This window comes from Alexandromys fortis, unplaced genomic scaffold (assembly GCF_014885135.2).
Source record: "Alexandromys fortis isolate MF-2015 unplaced genomic scaffold, M_Fortis_MF-2015_v1.1 scaffold_182, whole genome shotgun sequence".
Classification (NCBI taxonomy): Eukaryota; Metazoa; Chordata; class Mammalia; order Rodentia; family Cricetidae; genus Alexandromys; species Alexandromys fortis.
The window spans coordinates 56,506-78,309 of record NW_026068068.1 but is presented as its reverse complement, the minus strand read 5'-3'; the positions used below and the strand labels follow the sequence as shown (position 1 = coordinate 78,309).

General features: G+C 39.9%; 1 protein-coding gene across 8 annotated transcripts; it reads right to left on the bottom strand.

Moving 5' to 3' along the window:
• Positions 1-199: 199 nt before the first annotated feature.
• LOC126487832 (zinc finger protein 724-like) lies at positions 200-21,592 on the bottom strand. 8 transcript variants are annotated; one of them, XM_050120857.1, is made up of 5 exons: positions 21,458-21,590; positions 15,265-15,379; positions 11,372-11,422; positions 8,741-8,867; positions 201-4,138 (listed from the first exon to the last, which is right to left on the bottom strand). In XM_050120857.1, exons 4-5 carry the CDS (start codon positions 8,772-8,774, stop codon positions 2,484-2,486), a joined length of 1,689 nt encoding a protein of 562 aa, XP_049976814.1. In that variant the 5' UTR covers positions 8,775-8,867; positions 11,372-11,422; positions 15,265-15,379; positions 21,458-21,590; the 3' UTR covers positions 201-2,483. The 8 variants fall into 8 exon arrangements, with proteins under 8 accessions (XP_049976810.1, XP_049976814.1, XP_049976815.1 ...); XM_050120858.1 differs by lacking the exon at positions 11,372-11,422 and adding an exon at positions 18,581-18,621 and having other exon boundaries at positions 21,458-21,553; XM_050120860.1 differs by lacking the exon at positions 15,265-15,379 and adding an exon at positions 18,581-18,621 and having other exon boundaries at positions 21,458-21,543.
• Between the last annotated feature and the right edge of the window lie 212 nt (positions 21,593-21,804).

Here is a 21,804-nt window from a genome sequence, read left to right as displayed (position 1 = left end):
CACAAAATTCATCCATATTTTGCCAAGTGAAAATAGCTTCTATAACTGATCATTTTATTTTTCTCCCATTTTACTTTATTCCTGATTATTGAATAGGTGGTTATCTGAAATATCTGCTTTAAATTAACTGTCTCACGAATATAAAAAATTGCCTTCTCTTTCTACAGAGTTAAGACATAGTCCAACTGGCTAATTTTTACTTCACATTTAACTATTTCTTGTTTGCTTTCTCAAAAAAATTTAATGTGTTGAATATCAAGATGGGAACAAAAAAACCTCTATGACAGTAAACCATGGCCCCAATAATGTCATCAGGAACAAATATATAGGCAATATTTTATTAAAAGATACATAGGAGCTAGGGAGCTAGACCAGTTCTTAAGAGCATTCGTTGCTCTTTCAGAGGTCATGGGTTCAATTCCCAGCACCCACATGGTGGTGCAAAACCGTCTGTGACCCCAGCTCCAAGGGATGCAATACTCCCTGCCAACTTCTAAGGGTACTAGACACACAAGTGATGGACATACATACATGTAGCCAGCACTCATACACAAAATAAAAAAATTCAATCTTCCCAGCTGCAGGAAACAGACCTCACATTTTCACACCTCTACCCCATGCCTTCTAATAGGTTTCTACATTGTTTTCATTCTTACTGATGCTAGAAAATGTAACAGAAAACACCTACCAAACACACATACTTATTAGAACTGATGCTAGTGGATTCATTTATTAGGCTTACTTAAATTCTATTTAATGGGAACCACAGGCAGCAGACACAGTCCTGAAACCCTATGCAAGGAAGTTTCTCAAGCTTTGCAACTTTAAAGGGTTGAGTCCACCTACGCTTCATTTATTATGATTGTTATTCATAATTATGAATAGTGAAAGATTATCATTATCTTTTACTAAAAAGCCAAATGTCTTTGAACTCTGTTGTTTTGGATGCTTGACCCTGTATTAGTTTCTGTTGTATTGCTGTGATAAAATTCCCCAATAGAAACAACTTAAGGGAAGGCACAGCCATAGGAGCATGAAGAAGGTGCCCCAACATTTGGGGGGGTAGGGGAGGGAGAGAGAGAGAGAGAGAGAGAGAGAGAGAGAGAGAGAGAGAGAGAGAGAGAGAGAGAGAAGGAAATGTATCCCACTAGAATGACCGACTTCATTGGCAGCAGCAGGAACTATTTTGTATTGATCTGCCATGTTGGTACCACCTTTTGATGTGTCCAAGAGACACCAAGACCTCAGATTTGATCTCATTTTGACGTGTGTGTCTAACAAGGACTGGATGTTCAGCAACAAGATGCCTATATTGGAGCTGGTGAGTTGGAGGCTGGTACTGTATGAGAACCTCAAGAATATTTTTCTCCCTCCTACCCTAGACAGACAAAAGGTTCAGTCCACAATACTCTGAAACTTTCCGGTCTGCCCCATTTTCACCTAAAGATCATGGGGGAAATGAACAATAGAGGTTGTTTACCCATGAATATATTAGTAATGTTTGTTACCTAGAACTTTTTCTGGAACAAGAAAAATATGTTGTTTAGTTTTTGAAAAATACAAACACTCAGAAATGGGTCTTGTTCTTCTGACATGTACATGAGAATGAGCTTCCAGTTTCCATGAGCGAGCATATTTAGAAACTTTTAATATGTAATACAGCCATATCTTTTGAGAAGTGAGTTGTTGGTAGTTCTTTGAGAGCCATGAGGTTTCTTCTATCAGATCAATTAATAGTATCTAGCAGCTTGGAAGTAACAACAAAGGGTTTTACATTATTTACATGTGTAGAACTCTAATTTCAATTATAGTATGAGCCCATATATAAAAAGGTTTTGCTATACTTTTTACATATGCACAGAACATTAAGTATTTTACTGTTCTTTGAGTTGTGCATTTGGGACAAAGTTGAAATTTTTAATGTGTTCTCTGATGTTAAAATGCTTTGTATGTTGATTTAAAGGCTTTGACACATTTGGTATGTTTATAGTGTTTCATCCTAATATAAACTGGTTTATGATGTGGAAAATAGTAAAAATCTTTGGCACTTTTTCTGCACTTGTAGGGTTTGTCTCAGGTGTGAGTTGTTGTGTTTAGTGAGGGTTGAAAGATTAAAAAGGCTTTGCCAGGTTCTGAATATTTCCCAGTTTTTGTCTCAGGTGTGAATTCAATGTTCAGTAAGAGATGAGTAACAATTTAGATTTTCCCCTCATTAAAAAATATCATTTGTGTTTCTTTCTAAAGTGATGGTGGTGCCTAGTACAGGATTATAAACATCTGAGGTCTTGATATTGCTTGTATTTGTAGGGTCTCTCTGCAGAAGAATGAATTCTCTGATACCAAGAACTTGTGAGTGGCAGACAAGTTGGAGACTTTGTTATACTCACTGCTTCCGCAGGACTCACCCAGTTTTATTATATGACATAAAACAAGCCCTGGACTATAGATAAAGAATTACCACATTTTTACATTTGCTGTTTCACTCATGTATGAATTCTTTGATGTTTTCTAAGGTTTGAACACTGACTAAAGCATTTTCCACACTCATTGCATTTGTATGGTTTCTCTCCCGTATGGATTCTCTGGTGTTGAGTAAGGTTTGTGCAATGGATGAAAGCTTTGCCACATTCCTTACATTTGTACGGTTTCTCTCCTGTGTGAATTCTCTTGTGTTTAGTAAAAGATGAACGGCAGTTAAAGGCTTTGCCACATTCTTCACACTTGTAGGGTTTCTCTCCAGTGTGGATTCTCTGGTGTTTTCTGAGGCTTGAACACTGGGTAAAGGACTTTCCACATTGTTCACACTTGTAAGGTTTCTCTCCAGTATGAATTCTCTGGTGCTCGCTAAGTGTTGAGCTTTGGGTGAAAGCTTTGCCACATTCTGCACATCTGTAGGGCTTCTCTCCAGTGTGGATTACCTGGTGTTTTCTAAGGCTCGCACACTGGGTAAAGGATTTCCCACATTGCTTACATTTGTAGGGTTTCTCTCCTGTATGGATTCTCTGGTGCTGACTAAGAATTGAGCAGTGGTTAAAGCTTCTGCCACATTCCTCACATTTGTAGGGCTTCTCTCCAGTGTGGATTCTTTGATGTTTTTTAAGGCTTGCACACTGGGTAAAGGATTTTCCACACAGTTTACATTTGTACGGTTTTTCTCCTGTGTGAATTATGCTGTGTTTACTGTAACTTGAGCAATACTTAAAGGCTTTGCCACATTCATTACATCTGTAGGACTTCTGGGCATACCGATTTTTATGTTTTTGAGGTTTGAGGTTTGAAGTTTGATTAAACATTGTCTCACAATCTGTATGCTTGTGATGATTATCTTGAATATAGTTACACTGCTGAATGGCAAGCTTTGAGCACTGGGTAAAGAAATTTTCACAATTGAAAAGGTTCTTTGTAAACAGAGTACAGTTCTGGTTGGTGGGACTTGAGCCAGGGTCAATGTTATTGTGTACTTTGTCACACTGACCAGATTTCTCTACAATATCCTTGCAATCATTTAGTGTAGAGCCATTACTGCAAGCTTTGCTGGTTTCTTTACACATGTGTGTGGCTTTCCAAATATCTGTATCTGGATTCTGGCTATGCAGTAATAGGTCTGTAGCAAGTAGTCCACAACCATCAGAATTGTGCATCTGGCCATAGGAAAGATCAACTTGCTGGCTGAAGAGTAAGGATCTTTCAGGATAGGAAACCTCTACTTGATCAACTTTAGATATCAGTTCTCTGTCTCTCAATTCTTTGTCTATGGAAATGCTTGATTGAAAGATTTTTCCCACTTTCAGATCTTCAAAACATCTTTTCAAACGTAAGTTATATTGAAAAATTTCCCTTGGATATTTTTGTTTATAGAGACATGGCTCATCAAAAGTACCTGTCCTAGCATGGGTTTTTTTCACAGCCATTTTCTGTTCTTTATCTCTGTTGTCAATGACATCTTTGTTATTGCCTGTGATCACGAATGGGTTATATTCACCATGGCAGGCTGTTTGACCTTTATTCTCATCTGCATTTGCCTGACTTCTCAAACTCTTGAGGCCATAACTTCCACGTCTTCTCTTAGTCACTTTTTTGAGGGAATATTTTAGGATCTGTTCTGGTGAAAAGTTCTGGGTAAAATGACGAGAAAGAGCTGAAATAAATAAAAACAAACAAATTAACTTAATAGATTCTGGTGGTTGTAGTTTATAAATATATGTAAAGTTATACTAGATTGGAACATCAGTGGGAAACCACAGGATCAAAGATTCTCAATACTCTTTTGTATATTAACTTTAGAAAAATAAAATATTGACCAAATTGAACATGTGTACACTCCATAACCAGTTAAGAAATCACAAAATCAAAAGCAGTTTGATTGTAGCTGGGGGTAAAGTTGTTACTTCTGTCAACCACAGCTTCTTTTTTCCTCTACAGCACAGCCAATTAGAGAAATGCAAACCTCCATGAGGAGAAAATAAGTGAGGCTTTTTTTTTTTTTTTTTTTTTTTTTAATAGGGGCTGTCTGAAACCTGGCTACCTCCAATGATAGACTGTAGGAGATATAAGATGTACTTGACATGACAGTTTTCTACAGCTGAGACCAATGGCAAAACAAATACTGTTTTGGTACTCCAAACTGTCATCAGAGGTAGAGCCCAAGGTAGTTAATGAAATATGTATAAAGATACAGTTCCATATAACAGATGTCTTAAAACAGGTTTCAAAGTCCTCAATAATCAAAAGCATGATGAAGACACCCTGTAGAGAAAAAGGTAACTCTTAAATATAAAACAAATTACTGGTGCTTATCAATTTCACTGAAAAATAAATTTAATCTACTCATCATGTACACCATTCTATTTTAAGTCTATATTTATGTTGGAATGACTAAATCTAAATTCCTAACACATTATCATTTCATATAATTATAAGTTTTGTACTTAGACACTTCCTATCTATATCCTTAGTACTTCTCAAAAATATATTAAATATACTCATGATCTATAAAATTCTGGATATTCTTATGCCTATCCCCCCCCCCCCCAATTAATTCTAGATCTTTAGGAAACAGCTTATGGTCTCATAGCCTTATGCTCATCTTAATAAGTTTTTTCACCTTTGATCACTACTACTTCAGCACCCTTTTAAATTGACAGCCTGTTTTTATTTCTGAAATTAACTTTACAAATTGCACATTAAGATGTTAATTTCCTTTGTTTGCTTGATTTCATTTTAAGTCTTGCACTTTTACCCATGCAGCAGAAAATAAGATTTTCTCTTTTATATAGCTCAACATTAAACCACTGTGCATATGGACCTAATGATCTTTTAAAATATTTTTTTATCATTTTTAAATGTGTGTGTATGTGTGTGTGTGTGTGTGTGTATGCACGTGTGAGCACATGCTCATGTGCACATTAGTGCAGCTTCCTGTGAATGTCAGAGGCATTATATCCCTCTGAGGCTGGAGTTACAGGCAGTTGTGCTATGGGTTCTCAATGTGGGTGCTGGGAACCAAATTTTGGTCCTCAGCTAGATAGTCTGTGTTCTTAAATCCTGAGCTCTCTCTCCATCCCAGAAATGATCTGTTATTCACTTATACTAAAGTTAACTTCTATTTTGGTAACTTCAAATCATGCTGCATTATTGGTGATATTCTCAATAGAGTGATTTAGTATTGTTTGCCCAAATACTTAGTCCCTGAGGTTGCTGGAACAAACGCACATTTGTTTTTTATGGTTTCAAGGTGCCAACATGCTATCACCCCCGTGACTGCTATAATCCATTGTTGATTCTTTTTTCAAAGGGCAAGTTTCAATGAATGTTAATACAGTACACAAAGAAACAAGGTGATGCCCCAGTAAAAAGAACATGAAAAATACTGCAAACTTATCATTTAAAAACTGATTTATGAATTATGTAAACAAAACAACCATCTAAAGATAATGGATAAATAAAACACATGAAACACTAAAATCAAGAAAACAAGAATACAAAGAAATCGACACCATAAGAGAATAATATAGAAGACAAATTTAATAAGAAATAATGGTGAGAAAACTAGAAATATGATGAGGAAACACATCAGAATTCAAGCGGCTTAATTAGTTGCTTCAGGCTGAAAGACAGAGAGTGAAAATGACACACACAATGGAGTCTCCGTCTCACAAGTCACAGAGATATCTTGAGGGCAGTAAAAGTGATGCTGCTCTTGTGACCTCAGAGGAGCATCTAAGAGAAGCATTGTAATGCAGATGTAAGATGGAGAACATGGTGAACGTGCTGGAGGGGTAAAATCTAAAACATACCACCAGCCAACCCATCCTTCAAGGGAAAGAACTGCATCCAAGGATATATAAACGCTCTAAAGACCATCTCTGCTGGACTGCCCTACTGTTACGAGGCAATACAAACAAAAAAATTTAAAGCTCTGTGGAAAATCAAATACAGAGAAACAGAATTCTATGGATTTACGAGGATGTACAACACACTTTTAATTTCTGAGTAGAATTTAAAAGGTAAAAGCAAAAGCTTTATCATAAATCTGGTGGTAAATCCAGACACACTCTAAATAAAACAACTATTATCAATACTAGCACAGGAAAGGGAAATGTAACTGCAAAGGAAACTTGCATGGACGGGAAATTGTATTGTCATTAGCACATACAAGAAAAAAAGAAAATTATGCTGCACCATAGGAGGCTCTTTTAAATGGAAGGATTCAGGTGTGCTAACAATCATGAAGTAAGAGGACAGAGAAAATGGGCATGGCCATAATTATGTTATAAAAGTAGACACTTTCAGTAAAAAAGTTATCTGATAATGAAAGAAAATAACCATGCTATCAAGTTTTTTTTTTTTCTTTTTGCTTCTTCCAACTAAACAGAAGCTAGAGTCTTCCAAGAAGAGAGAGGAGGGAACCTCAATTGAGAAAATGCCTCTATAACATTGGCTTATGGAAAAGTCTGGGGGGGCATTTTCATATCTGATGATTGATGTAGGAGAGCCCAGAGCATTGTGGGTGGTGTTATTGCTGGCAGGTGGCCCTAGGGTATATATGAAAGCAGGTTGAGCAGGCAATGGGGAGCAAGCCAGTAAGGTGGACTACTCTACAGGCCTTTCCTATCTCCAAGTTCCTGCCCTCACTGCCCTCAGTGATGGACTGTGATATGCAATTGTGAGCCAAAATAAACCCTCTCCGCCCCAAGCTTCTTTTGGTCATGGTATATTTATCAAAGCCACAGAAACCCTAATTAAGACAAACACAAATGGCCATTTCTCTAGGAGGGCGCAACTGTAATAAACACATATACAACGCACTTCCCACTTCTCAGACATAGGGTGTGAACACTGAGAACTGAAGCAAGACACCGAAAGCACCATAATAATACTGACTTCATACCCTACTTTTCGTATTATAAAATAAAGCTACACGGAGAACTAATTAGGAAACAAATCCTGAAAATACTATAAAAACCAGAGCTACAGACACAAAACAAATATTAAGTTGGATTACCTGGTAAGATACAACACAAGTCCTAACAGATAGAGTATTGAGGTTTATTTCTTTTTTTTTTTTTATTTTTTTGTTTTTTGAGGTTTATTTCTAATTATAATGAAATAATATATAGACATCAACAATAGAAGAGAAATAAGAAAACCTAAAACTATGTGTCCTTTAAAGGATATAAGCATGATTATAGTATTATTACAGAAGAAAAGATAAAATTAAGATGACTGTTATATCCAACATAATCTAGAGAATCCGTTTAATTTCTACCAAAACCTGAAAATTATTTTTTTAGCAGAAATACCTATAGCAATTCAAAAAAATCAGATGAATCTATGATGCTAATGAAGGGTTCAACACTCTTAAGAAAAAATTAGGAGCCATCAGGTTTCCTGAGCACAAAGTATATTAAAAGTAACAATGATCAAAATGGTTTTCTCCTGACATCTACTAAACAGGTAGACTTATGGAAATCAGGAGTGTGGTAATACCCAGGTGATGGCCAAATGAAGATGTATTTCCACTGTAACTGCAACATTATTCATAACAGTTAAGGGGTGATAGCAACCCAACTCCCCTTGCAGAGCAGATAAAATTAATTTGGAATGTGCACACAGTGCATTACACCAACTTCTAGTGTGCTTGCGCCTTGATCTTTGCATCTCTCAACTGTGTCCCCTGCTTCATCCATTCCTCCCTACCTACTTTACATCCTAGGGCTCTTTTGTTTGTTTCCAGAGGGGTAACTATGCATGACATAGAGATAGTAAGAGCTGATGATTAGAAAAGAGAACATGATATATACTAGGATTGCTTCTATTACACATCAGGTTATCTGTCTCACTTCTGTGCTCAATAGAAAAGAGAAGATTTGGTAGAGAATTTAAGAACAATACTAGTCCAAGTGTGATTCCAAAAGACATATGAGACCATATTTCAGTTTGCAAATACTGAGCTCTACCTCTGACTATAATCAAATCGAAGCTGAAGAGGAGATGTAGACCAGAATGTGACATGCCGTAGAAACGATGCAATCACCACTCAAGTTAGGCTGTATATGGTCTACAGAAAGAGGAAAGGGACAATGACAAGAATAATGGGAACACTCTATGCCTACAACTGTTCTGTAAAGCACAGATCTGCATTGGTCATGAAAAGCACAGGCCACAGCAGACATTTTTGAAAGGAAAGACGTTAAATGCTGGCAGTGTGTTGGGAGCGCTGCTGGGATTCTGTCCTCACCCACAGAGACCAGGTTTCTGTAGTTCTCTAACATCACATCCCTATACAGATCCTGCTGAGGAGGGTCCAGGCATTCCCACTCATCTTCAGAGAAATCAATGGCCACATCGCTGAATGTCAACTGGTCCTGAAATAAAAATGAAGAAAAGAAATAAATAGCAAGCTGATCAGAGTTTTAGTATTACCCAAGAAGAGAGTTAGAACTGGTGTTGACACAGGCAGTTGAAATTGTTCAGCAAGGCGCGTTTTATATCACATTAATATCCTACATCTAACCTAACCGAGTTTAGGTATGTCATAGCTCTGCTAAACCAGTGTAAACATTCTAACTTTATGACCTTTAACATGCCAAAGTAAAGCATCAAAATATGGACTATATAAACTAATATATACAACACTATATATATTTCTTAGGTGAGAAAGTCATGGTAAATTACACAGGTGATGATTCTGATTTGGGAGTTCTGGAGAGGAGTCAGGGTTTCTAAGGACGTAGCTCAGTAGAGATGCTGATGCCAGTGTCCAAGGACTATTCATTAGCAACCATGAAGTAGAACACTAGTGGAGGAATTCACTGTCTGACTGTCAAAGTAATTATCCATTTTATTACAATAGGAAGTAAAGCAAGAATAATCTTTTTGATTATTTAAAACTATCTTCAATGGGAATGACTTTATGTTTCTTTTTTTCTACATCAGTTTTCAAATACATAGCAAGTGGTCAAGCATAGGTTCTGACCAAACATCTCTGTTCCAAGATTCAGATGGAAACAAAGTTAAAATAACTAAAATAACCTTCAAGCAGTTTCCACATGAGATTGGGAATGAAATGTGTTCAGAAGGAAGCAAAACAAAACTGATCAAATAATATTTATATTTTATTTCTACACATAAAAATGGTAGCTATAAATTCAAAACATTACACTATGGCTGTGTGCATTTCCCAGTGACAGGTTGTTGGCTATTACACATAAGGCCCGGGCTCCTCCTGAAGACAGATTCCAACACACACACACACACACACACACACACACACACACACACACACACGAGTAGAATGTTAAGGTCAAACATGAGAAAACGGATCTGGAGAAGTAGTTCAGTCTGTTGAGTGTGCCTAGCATACACACAGTTTTGAGCTGACTTCCTGGCACTCTTTTACCCAGAGGTGTGTGTGTGTGTGTGTGTGTGTGTGACCTTTAACCCCAGCACTTGGGAGGTGAAGGCAGGAGAATGTAAATTAAAGGCCATCCTTAACTCCATGCTGCTAGAGGCCAACTTGTGCAAATCTGAATTATATTCCATTTAAAGAAGATTTTTTAATACACTATCACTGAGAACATATTTAAGGATGTAAAGCCACAATAAAAGTTACAGCTTTTTAGTTATTTATTGTTTTGTATTACACGCGTTAATTTAAATTTTCGCTTACTGCTGTTTCTTTTGCTAAAAATAAAGTGATAAAGTGTGTATATGTGATATTGAGGTGAAATAAAATGAAAACTTACTGCACCATGTCTATTTAATATTTCTAAACATGTTCTATACTTAGAAGAAAAGTCAGTAGTTTAAAATAACAACAACCAGAACGACACTAAGCAGAAGGAAGAAAGGTGGAGAAGCAAAGGTTTGCGAGTTCTGAATGCAGGGCTCCACAGAGCCTAACCGGAGACACATTCCCCTAGGAATCTGTCTTTCTTCCCTGGAAATCTTTAGCTTCAAGCTCTGAACCTCAGCCTTCTGCTTTCTAAGTATATCCACAGCTTTAAATGACAGAATATTCAGTGTTGCAACAGACTATTCATAACACTCAGTGTTAATAGCAATAAACAAACTTTTGAAGCACTTAAATTTCATATCTCAAAATGAAAATAATGTTATTCTATCCTTTTTAGAGAATATAACTTTCTTTGTAATGGGAAAACAGATAAATAATTCAATAAACAATCCATCATATGTGTAAATGAATAGGATTTGCAAAGTTAACTCCCATATAGTATAAAAAAATCACCAAGTACAGAGAACAGCAAAGCAGAGTGACCATCACAAATCTTCCAAGAATGCTTTTGTGAAGGTCTGTGATGCAACGATCCCTCTACCTTACTTGCCCGATGAATCTGAAAGAAAAGAGCTTCTCTATTCTTGATACCGTAGCTACTGCTAAGACTCAATTACATCTGAACTTCTTTCCCCCGAGAAGTCTAGCAAATTCATGGTAGAAAAGAGAATAAATTATAATTAGTAAGCACTAAAACCAAAAATATCTTAGTTTCTCATCTACTTTGGATTTATAAATACTTTCTTATATTCTACTCACTTCTGATACAATAATAAATGAAGAGTTGGAAAGGACACGTAGGGCTTTAGTTTGTCAGCTGATAGAGATAGGCTAGGGGAACAGATTCCTAGATTTGACAATTTTTTTTTTGCTTTCATTAATTTCAAAGACCCCAAAGGGGTCATCCTTGTGTTGAAATTAGGGCTTCAAGTCAGCTAGAACCTCAACACCACCCACAGAAACCCCATATACCATATATAGAGGACGATTGGTCAGAAGAATGGCCCATGGCGAACAATGCCTTGGGGAGCTGTGAGAGGCTCCAGGAAGAAAGGTAGAGCAGAGGACCTTTACCTCAGGTGCATCTTGTTCCCTGGACTGTTCTTGGACGTGATTTCATGCCTTCTGTGAAAAACATTTATAACCACATTTAAGACTAATTTTGTTGGATGTCAGAACATAGCTATAGAACCTACCTGGTCATTGTACCCTGAATCTTGGTAGGGCCTTCTGCTTTGCTTTTGTGCTTTCCCAGATAAAATCTATAGTAAGTTCTAAGCATTGTTTAAATGAGTCTTTCCTGAGAAAGTTCTGGAAAGGGTTGCTCTGTCACTATTCACTATGTGTTTACTGATCATTATTTACATGTTTTTCTGAAGACAAACAACCTTCCTTGGATCACTGGTTTGTTACATTCATGCAGAAAAGCACACTGAAACTGAAGTAAGGCTGTCTACAACGTCCTGTCCTGTCCGACACTCCCTCCCGGCTTCTTTTGGGTCCTCAGGTCAAATTCCAGGTCTCACAGACAGATCTGCATAGGTTGGCGAGAGTCAACACACACGGATTCTCCCTTGATGACATTTCCTATGGAAATCACACAATTTGGGGAGACACAGCTGTGCCCAACGGTACTAAAATATTTTTCCAGAAAATATATCTTACCTTCAAAGAGACTAAACTTTCTTGCAAGCAAGTCAGTAATATGCCTTGAAAAATGATGATTTAGGAGTATAATGATCATTTAGGAGTATAAGTTCAACTTGCTACCCATTTAAGTCTACCCTGCCTTTATGAAAGCAAGGTAACCAGCCTGTCCAGGCCTTGTATTTCACTTTATCAGCTTTTATGTCCAAGCTCAATGCATTGTTTATATTATGTATTTCTCACATCCTTGATCCATAATAATTTTTGTGTGCATAGGTGTGTTGTGATCTTTTGCTGAAAGCAACCAACAGGTTGAAAGAAGCCCTAAAAACACAAATATCAATGTTGGAAGCACCATGTCCATTAAGTAGGACTAAGCATGTAAACACATGAGCTCGTGGGGGCACATCACCGTTCGACCTACCACATCAGACATCTCAGCTACTGCTGCAGCCCCACAACACATTACAGAGGGTGCTAGGGCCAAGCTCCACCTGCAACACTCAGATCCCCTAACTGGAGATGACAATGCAATGACCAGCTCCTTTCACTGTGGCGCCACATTAGCTTGGTCCAACAAGCTTCATGTCACTACATGTTGTCTCTGGGAATCTGGACACTGTCCAAGCTCCAGCAGACTGAGAGAGACAAGAGTCCTGCGAAGCTAACAGAGAATCCTCTCTGTTTGACTGGGTAGTCCTGCCTCTGATGTTAGGGTCGGATTGATCTGCATACCCCACTCCCATCAGTCTGATGACAGGAAATGGGATCAAATCCCTGGTTGAATGGCACCATTATGACAAGTTTTCAGACCTTCTATACCAGCATTACCCATTACAAGAGGACCTTTGCGTTTTGGCAGAACCAGGTTCCTAGTGTCTGGCACGGTCATCTTTTCCCCTTTGGGTCAGTGACTCTCCAAGCATCTTCCTTTTGAACACTGGGTCACAAATGTATACAAGAAATTACACACTCAGTGTCCACTTCCAGTCTCAGGGAAGGGGGAATGGCCAGGCCAGGTCCAGCTATGTTAGAAAGGAGGAAGTCAGGTATCAGTGATGTACAATGAGGTTGACAGTGGTGTAGTGAAATCTAATGCCAAATTATCTCTTAATGCCTACTTACTTTAACCCATAAAACAAAAGACATCCCCCCACTCAAAAGGAACAATTGTTAAATTCATGGAAAAGTAGAGTTGCTTGGCAATAATATTCAAAAGAAGAAATGAGGGCACACAGGGAGCCTGCTTCATTAACAGTTCACAAAAAAAGCATCCGGAAGAACAGCATCTTCACAATTTCTGTGAATCAGGGAAAGACTCTGTATCGGAGCCTTGGATCCCAGGACGATGAAATAGGGCTCTGAGAATATAGCTGTAAAATGAATGCACTTTCCTGTGTTGTAAGTTTTTATCTAAGAAAACTGAAAGCCAGGAAGAGAACGGTTAACTGAACTGAAAGTCCATGAAATTGTACAAAAGAAACAAAAAACATAACCTTAGAGAAAGGATATGTAGTGGGTGCAAAGGAAGGCCATTAATATATGGACGTAGTAGTTTTTTGGGGGGCAAATTGACTGCTCAGAGAAGTGGCAAAGAAGTGACCAGTGACCTCCTCTCTCTCTCCTTCCTCAATCTAAATTGGCATGTCTTGTGAACTTTCCCATGTCTCTCTATATGTCCTGGGTTGAAGGTAGTATTTTTTAACAAAAGATAAAATCAGTTGTTATGCAAACAAATTAACAGGACAAAGTGACAGAAAAGTTTTAGGAAAGATGAAAGAACACAGGGACTCCAGCACCACTACCTATGAATAAAGGAGTATGTATGCACGTGGGATGAAGGAAAGCTGTGCTGGCTGACACCAGCTAGATTTCCGAAAGGTTTAACTTCGGCTGAGAAAATGCTTTCATACAAGTGGTCTGTAGGCACGTCTGTGGAAGTATTTTCTCCACTGATGCGGAAAGGCTTGGCCCACTGTACGATGTTTCCGCTTCTGAGATGAGAGTTCAGAGGTATAAAGACAGCAAACTGAGCAAGCGTGGGGAGCAAGCCAGTAAGCGGCATTCCTCCAAGGCTTCTGCTTCAGTTCCCACTTACAGCTCCCTCCGCCTCAGCTCCTGTCCTACTATAACCTGAAATAAATCCTTTTTCTCCACAGGCCGCTTTGTCATGGTGTTTTACCACAGCAAAAAAATACAAAGATAATTATTTACAAGGAGCAAGCACAAATAAAGTCTCCTGATAAATTCATTATTTAATTTAAATGTTCTGAAAGACTGACTATCTACAAAAGAGGACAAATGCTATTCCACCCAATGTGTAGAATAAAATTAAGAAGCATTGGGGTTTGGGAACAAAACCAAGAATGACACCAAAACGTAAGCTTGTCTTATAAAAATATAATTCCAAACAGTCTGTGTTACCAGGTAAGCCGATAAAACTGAAGGTAAAGACCTGTACACATTTTATTTATGAAGCAAGTAGGACCTTCACTATATTATTTTTTCTTTTCCTTTTTTTTTTTTTTTTTTTTTTCAAAAAAGGTTTCTCTGTAGCTTTGGAGCCTATCCTGGAACTCGCTCTGTAGACCAGGCTGGCCTCAAACTCACAGAGATCCACCTGCCTCTGGCCTCCCAAGGGCTGGGATTAAAGGCGTGCGCCACCACTGCTGAGCTTGTGACCATATCCTTTCTGTGACACCTACGTGAGGAACATATGCAATCTGTGGACCATATTTTGTGCTAGGTCAGATATGAATGTGGCTCAGTACAAAAGGCTCACTGCTTAGTTAAACAGTGAGATTTTTTTTTGGTAATGTATCCCACAAATTGATTAAGCAGCTCTGTAGCATGAGCTGTGTAGATGACAATATGTTAAAAACAAAGACACATCTTAAACCTTCTTAGCCAATTTCTTTCAGAAGTAAACACCAAATACAACTGGAAAACGACATGTTTAGTTCAAGGAAAGTGGTGAAACCCCCACCCTTCTGTACATGAGACCAGCCAAGGCTTGGTTTAACGACACATGCAGTGAGAATTCAGCATGAACTCCGGCTTCACGCACACCTGTGTAATTATGCCTTTAGTCACTGCATCAGAAATAGAGGCCATGGCCACGGAAAGTACATGGCACTAAGGCCATATTTTATCCACATACATTAAAATGTCTAATTTTATTTCTGAAATTATAGTTCTCAGAGGCTGAAATTTATTCATTTATGCTTACCACATTAATCATGAACCCTCTTAAAAGACCCCAAAATACAATGCAAAATAAGCTGAGAAATAAATGAGGAAACTCATGGAGATCTAATCACCTTCACTGCCTTTCAGAAGCTCAGAATTACCACTGAAAGAGAATGTAAGAACACGAATGGAGGGATGGTGGATCTTATTTCCATCTGACACTCAGCCAAGAACTCCTCGCCAACTCTGGAACAAAAACAACAAACAAACAAACAAATAAAAATTTAACAGGTGGGAAGGGAAGGAAAGGACTGAGAAGAGGAGGAGAACCAGAAGCCTCCCTGTATTGAATATCCAGTGACGGCATGGTCATAACAATTTACACATGTGTACAGTCAGGAGGTGGGTTGGGCCACGAGAATGGAATTCCCCCAGGGTAAAGACCTGCTACTTTAGGAGGTGAGGTTCCTGCAGTCTCACTGCATGGGCATCAGGCTGCTGTAAGCACTACATAATGTGTAGAATAAAGGCTCCCAAGTTGTGTCTTGTCCTGAGTAGCTCCACTTTGAGTGAAAACACCAAAGCAAAATGACTCTGCAGCTCATCTGTACACCAACCATGAAGCACAGACTGATAACTGTTCATATTAAATTTATTTATTTTACATTCCGACCAGTTTCTGCTCCTTCTTTTCCTCCCATTCCCTTCCCCTTCCTCCCCTCTGCCCACATCTCCAATTCACTCTTCCTCCATTTCTGTTCAGAAAGGGGCAGGCCCCCCAAGTATATCAATAAAACATAGCATATTAAGTTTCGGTAGGACTAACCACCTCCCCTTGTGCTAAGGCTGGGCAAGGCAACCCAGTATGAGAAATAGGTTCCCAAAAGTCAGCTAAAGTATAAGGAACAGCCCCTGCTCCCACGAGGAGTCTCGCAAGTAGGTCAAGCAATGCAAGTGTCACACATACGTACATTGTCTAGGTTGGTCTCATGCAGGCTCCCTGGATGTAGTTCAGACTCTGTGATAACCTCTGTGAGATTATCAACTATAAATTTAACAAGGTAGATTATAAATTATACTGCTCTATGAACACAGTAATAGTATATCAGAAAAACCAGGCCCAAGAACTAATGCAGAAATCCAGATCAACCAGCATAACACACCCTCACCTGGAACCCATCAAAAAGACAACTAACACTGGGGTGGGGATGCCACCAGGACTCCTCAGTATCTGTGTCAAGGGACCACCAAAGAATCCCAGGCGGTTAACAGGTATGTTCTCTATGGTCCCTACTCCATGACAAGACCACTCAAGCCAGTCTTGCTCTCATGCATAATCCTGTTTCTTAGCAAGGAGCCATGTCTCCATAGCAGGGTTCTTTGGTTTCTCCAGCAGCTCCACTACGGGGTTCACTAATACCAAGCTGAAAAGAAGAGGAAATTGAGGGAGCAAGGAAAGCCAAAGGAGCCTCTCATGGTGTCTGCTTGATGTCTCTACTCTCAGATAAAAGCCACAAATTCCAACAAAATAAAATTTTCTATGAAAGCTGCTTCCATAGAGAAACAATTCCTTTTAAATACGAACACTTCAAATACAACATGGAAACAGCAATGAACAATGCTGAAGACCTAAATACAGCCAACCTCCAAATAGGGCCTGAGACCTTCCAGGAGTCTTCTGAGAACTTCACAAAACTATGAAGTTTTATTCACTAAAAAACACTTGAACTATTCAGGCAATCCTCATGCCTAAGGGTTCTGCTTCATAAACTACAATGTCATCCACTGTCCATCAGGAACTAGCCCAAGATCTTTTCTTCAGCAACCCTCTGAGATGCAAGTTCAGAACGTGCTGAAATTTTATAATTGTGTAGTGGACAGCGATTATTGGAGACGGTAAAGAATTCTACCTTCATACAAGGGTGTATCTTCCCACTTCTGAGAACCCATTTCTATTCACCTTCACACTCTAATCTATGTGAAACCCCCTTCCTAACAAATTCTAAGCTTGCTTTATACTGGCTCAATGAGAAATTCCTTTCTGTGATAAAGTATACCAGATTTACTAGAGATCTCTGAGAATTCCTCCTCTCCTACAAAAATCAGCATGAACTGTTTCCTGCCTGTACCCCATTGCTGTTAATATCTTCATGGCCTTTTAATATGTATCAGCTTTTTGTCTCTGGCTGCAATAAGGTTCCTCTGAACACTGATTTTTAACCATTATGTAATCTACCAACCTACCTACCTAGCATATCTGTCTGTCTGTCTATCTATTTACATATATACAATTATATTAGTAATTCATATTATAAAATAATCTATCTACATACATACAATTATACTAGTAATTCATATTATAAAAGCATCTATCTACATACATACAATTATAATAGTAATTCATATTATAAAAGCATCTATCTACATACATACAATTATACTAGTAATTCATATTATAAAAGCATCTATCTATCTACATACATACAATTATAATAGTAATTCACATTATAAAAGATCCTGTAATTGCTAATGGCAGCTATTAAGGAATATGAGACTGCCTGGTAGATGCAGTTAATAAGACTAGCTTATTTTGTAAGTTTATCATCCATGTTTCTGACAAATCACTCTCATGAATAGGGAGAGGTGGCTCAATTTGTGGAGGTTCATTGGAAGAAGCAGGGATTTCCCAAGAAGCTTCAGTTTACTCAGCTGGATCCTACAATGGGTATCAAGGCCATTCCCACATGGTAAATTCTCAAGTGAATAAACACTTTATTAGTGTTTCTTCAGTTCTTCATAGACTAAGATGCAGGCCTAGCTCAGAACATGGCTCAGATACACCACACACATAGAGTTTGCAGACAAAATTGACAGCTACAACCCCTATCTCAACAAAGACAGATGTATTCCAGAAAGGGAGTCCTCCAGACTTATAAATCGAGGGGGAAATATACATCCTGCTTTACCCATGTCTGCCTCCCCTTGCTGGCGAGTTCTCTACTGCTGCCATCAGGGGCTCAACCCCAGGCCACAGAGTGAACAGTAAGTAGAACTGACTGTGACTCTGAAGCTGATGGAAGAATTCAAGAACCCTGAACGGAGAAGCACAAGTCAAGAAGCTAACACCAAAGTCTCAGAGAGCTGCTGCTGAGCAAGCCCACGGCTCCAGCAGTGCAAGTGTCTTATGGAAAATCCACATGAGTGGTAAAGGCAAGAGGTGAGGGTGTTTGCAGCCTTCCCTCATGGTATAAAACAATCTCTTCCACTATCATAGTGCAGGACACAGATAATGAAGACTAAGTCAATGGTGGCCAGGCAGGCATAACAAGAAAGAGTAAGAAACACAGTGATCACTAGGTCTACGACAATGGCAATGTGGCTGTTCATACGCCCTAAGCGACAGAATGAGGTGGGAGTCACAGGACTCAAATTTAGGATTCTACCTACCTCATCCTCCTGCCTCCCAGTTGCACAAGACCACAGAAGATCTAGAATATATAGGAACGGAAAAGTTAAAATGGGATTCCATAAAGCAGCTTTTCTGTTTTGGACACACTTTCTGGGCTAAGACTTCTCTGTCGTACAGCAGCTTTGCAATTCATGGTCCTATAAGTAGACTCAATGGATTCACCAGTTTATAACATGAGGTCCGGTGGAACCCTTGTTTTACTGTGCTCATGGTGCCCCATCTCAGCTAATCTCACTTTTGTTCATCTGCCAAGGAAAAGAAATGCAACAAATATGTAGGTTTTGGTAGATGCTTTCAGGGCTGACGTGAAGGAAGGGCATCTTCAGGGACTAGGACACCTGAGTTAAGGCAAGCGCTAGTGTCAGACATCTGAATGAGCCCACTTGCTACTGCTTTCTCAGCTACCGGAGTCTACTGGGTCGCTCACCTCACTACCAAGTGGGCGAGGTCTTCACTGCCTTGAGATGTAGTCTCACATGTAGACCTGCCATGCTTGAGTTCTAAAATTTCCTGTCTTCCTCAATAACAGGCTTCTGGAAGACTGAGTGTGATCTTCCCACTCCTTAGGCCCTCTCCTCAAGCTGGCTACACAACACTGACTCCAGTTCTTCCTGGAAGCAGTTTCTTCAATGCAATGAAGGACCCAAGTCAACACCTTCCACTGGGCTACATCCTGAACCTTCAGGCTTTGGATGAAAGAGAACCAAGCACATGTAAATCTTCTGGACAAATTTTCCATGGTCTACAACTTTCAAAAGTACCAACTGTTGTTCATTCCAAAAAGAAGTTTTAGAGCGCATTCCACCAGTGGCCACCTGATGGCATAGATTCTAATCACCTGAACCGGTGACTCAATACATAGCCAACAGGTGACAGACAGGCCAGCTTGAAGAGTAAGTGTTCCATGGCCCACAGAATCAACTAATCAGGGTTCATAGAGGCTCACAGAGACTGAGTGACAATCAAGGGAGCTTATATGAGCTTGATCTAGGTCCTCTGCTGCATATATGTTATGGTTATGTAGCTTGCTGTCCTTGCGGGGCTCCTAACAGTGGGAGCAGGAGCTGTCTCTCTTTTGCCTGCTTTTGGGACCTTTTCCTCCTATTGGATTGCATCATCTAGCCCTTGATATGAGGGTATGTGCCTGGCCTTATTGTAACTTGTTATGCCATGTTCTGCTGATATCCCTGGAGGCCTGCTCTTTTCTGAAACAGAGGAGGAGTGGATCTGGGGAAAAAGGAAGGTTAGGGGTAGAGGGGAGAGGAGGGAGGGGCAACTACAGATGTCATATGAGAGAATAAAAAATAGTGTTCCAGTGGCCATGGGTGTTTTAGAAAGGAAACCTTGGGATAGAATTGTTTAAAATATAAATTCAGTGCGGCTGTTAAAAATAAAACAAAAACACCATGAAACAGAATGACCATATAACCTAAGTAGTCACAAAAGGATTAAAGCCAGAGTGCTGAAGAAATGACTACTCTACCACATTGCCAACACTGTCCTCAGTAGCCCAGACATGCATACAGCAAAAGGGTCTCCTAGATGGAAGTCTTGGAGGCTCAGGGCACCCAGCTGCTCCCTCACTGCACCCCACAGCTCAGCCTGTTTTCTAAGGAGAGGACACAGTGGCCGACAGGCGCTAGCACACAGCAGCCGTGGACACGAGGTGCCAAGCCCCTGTGCAGGAAATAACCAAAGCACAGAGCATGGGCACATCACCATGGAAACTCTCCAGGGGAAAACTCAATCCAAAAACACTGTGAGAAGACTGCCTAGAAGACAAAAAGAGATCACAAAATCAAATCAAAAACAACAACTACAAAAAAAAAAAGACATTTTTTTAAAAAAAGGTGTTGGAAGGGGAACTGCTAAGAAACGACAGATCCCACAAAATGCCAAGCACAAGTTATGCCACACGCAGGACACGACCCTTGCACCCAAAATGTCAGTGGCTGTGATGAATCGCAGAAGGACCTGCATGAGACTGGACCTGTCGATCCTTTGTGGGGGAGGGGCCATGAGGCCTTGCCACTCCCTGAGGATTTGGGGGCAGGTTACAGTTGATAAGGGATTGAGATATTTTCTCTACTAGTGTTGCCACTAAATAAATGCCTGGCTCCGGTAAATAGTCTCTCAGTAAATAACCCGAATGAAACTCATTAGTTTACCAAAAAACAGACGAAAGTAGAACTACTAGGGGAGAGGGGACTAGTGGGGAGGGGGCGGGAGAGAAGTGATGGAGGATATGTTCACAATACATTAGCATGTATGAAAATGTCGTAATGACACCACCCATTACTATGTATAATATATACTAACGTAAAAGAAGAACCATTTATTATCTATAATAAAGTACCATTTATTATCTGGAGAAAATAGTGACAAAAGCTGTCTGATAAAATACAACTGTTTGGGAATGACAAACATATTTGGGATTTAGGATTTAATTATCAGACCTAGACCCCCGAAGGCTGCGGAAAGGGTTTTGGATCTGAGCTCCTACTTCCGGTACATTCAGAACGCTCAAGGGAAAACTTTGGGAGGAGGAAGAATCTGGAGCCCAGCTGCTCTCCGGCAGGAACCTCCGCCACGGAACTGGATTTTCTGATGCTCCTTCAGACCATCTCCAGCAGTCTGCGAAGCTGGCTGCAGACACAGAGAGGCCGCAGCAGGGGAAGAGACTGGAAGCAAACTCCGTGTTTCTGCCCAGCTCCTCCCTTCCAGGGCACCGGAGGACACTAGGTCCGTGCAGCCCGCCAGCTCCACCCTAGGCCAAGGGGACCTGGCCCGGCGCCCCTAGGAGCGCAGAGTCCCTCCTACCTAACCCTCCGAGCAGCCTCGCCACCAGCGCTCACCATCTCCACGGTCCTCTTGCATCTCCAGCACCCGAAGCTCACGATTTCATCAGGGTCCCTAGGCTTCCAGAGGCTGGGGACCACACTAAGACATTTTCAAACACAAAGGCCGGAGATAAGCATAGGCTCGCGAGATTGTCAAGGCCCGCCCCTTCTCTTCGTCAGCTTGATTGGCAGTTTCTCAAACAACACCACTTCGACCAAAGCGACTGCCCACAGGCTTTGATTGATATCAGAAAGCACCAATGACACCAGACAGCTCCCAGGGCTGAATGAGGGCCCCGTGACAAGTTTTAGACTGGAGCTGTTTAGAGGGGGCCTTTTGAAGATTTAGTTCCCAGGAGGAT

What these genes read in the sequence shown, in the direction of transcription:
- LOC126487832 (XM_050120853.1), bottom strand. Translation starts at nt 21,479, where the DNA reads ATGCAAGAGGACCGTGGAGATG. An exon ending in CTGGGAGGCAGGAGGATGAG is followed by an intron (nt 8,868 to 18,580) that starts GTAGGTAGAATC and finishes TTTTTATTTCAG; the next exon opens with GACCAGTTGACATTCAGCGA. An exon ending in CAGAAACCTGGTCTCTGTGG is followed by an intron (nt 4,139 to 8,740) that starts GTGAGGACAGAA and finishes TATTTATTTCAG; the next exon opens with CTCTTTCTCGTCATTTTACC.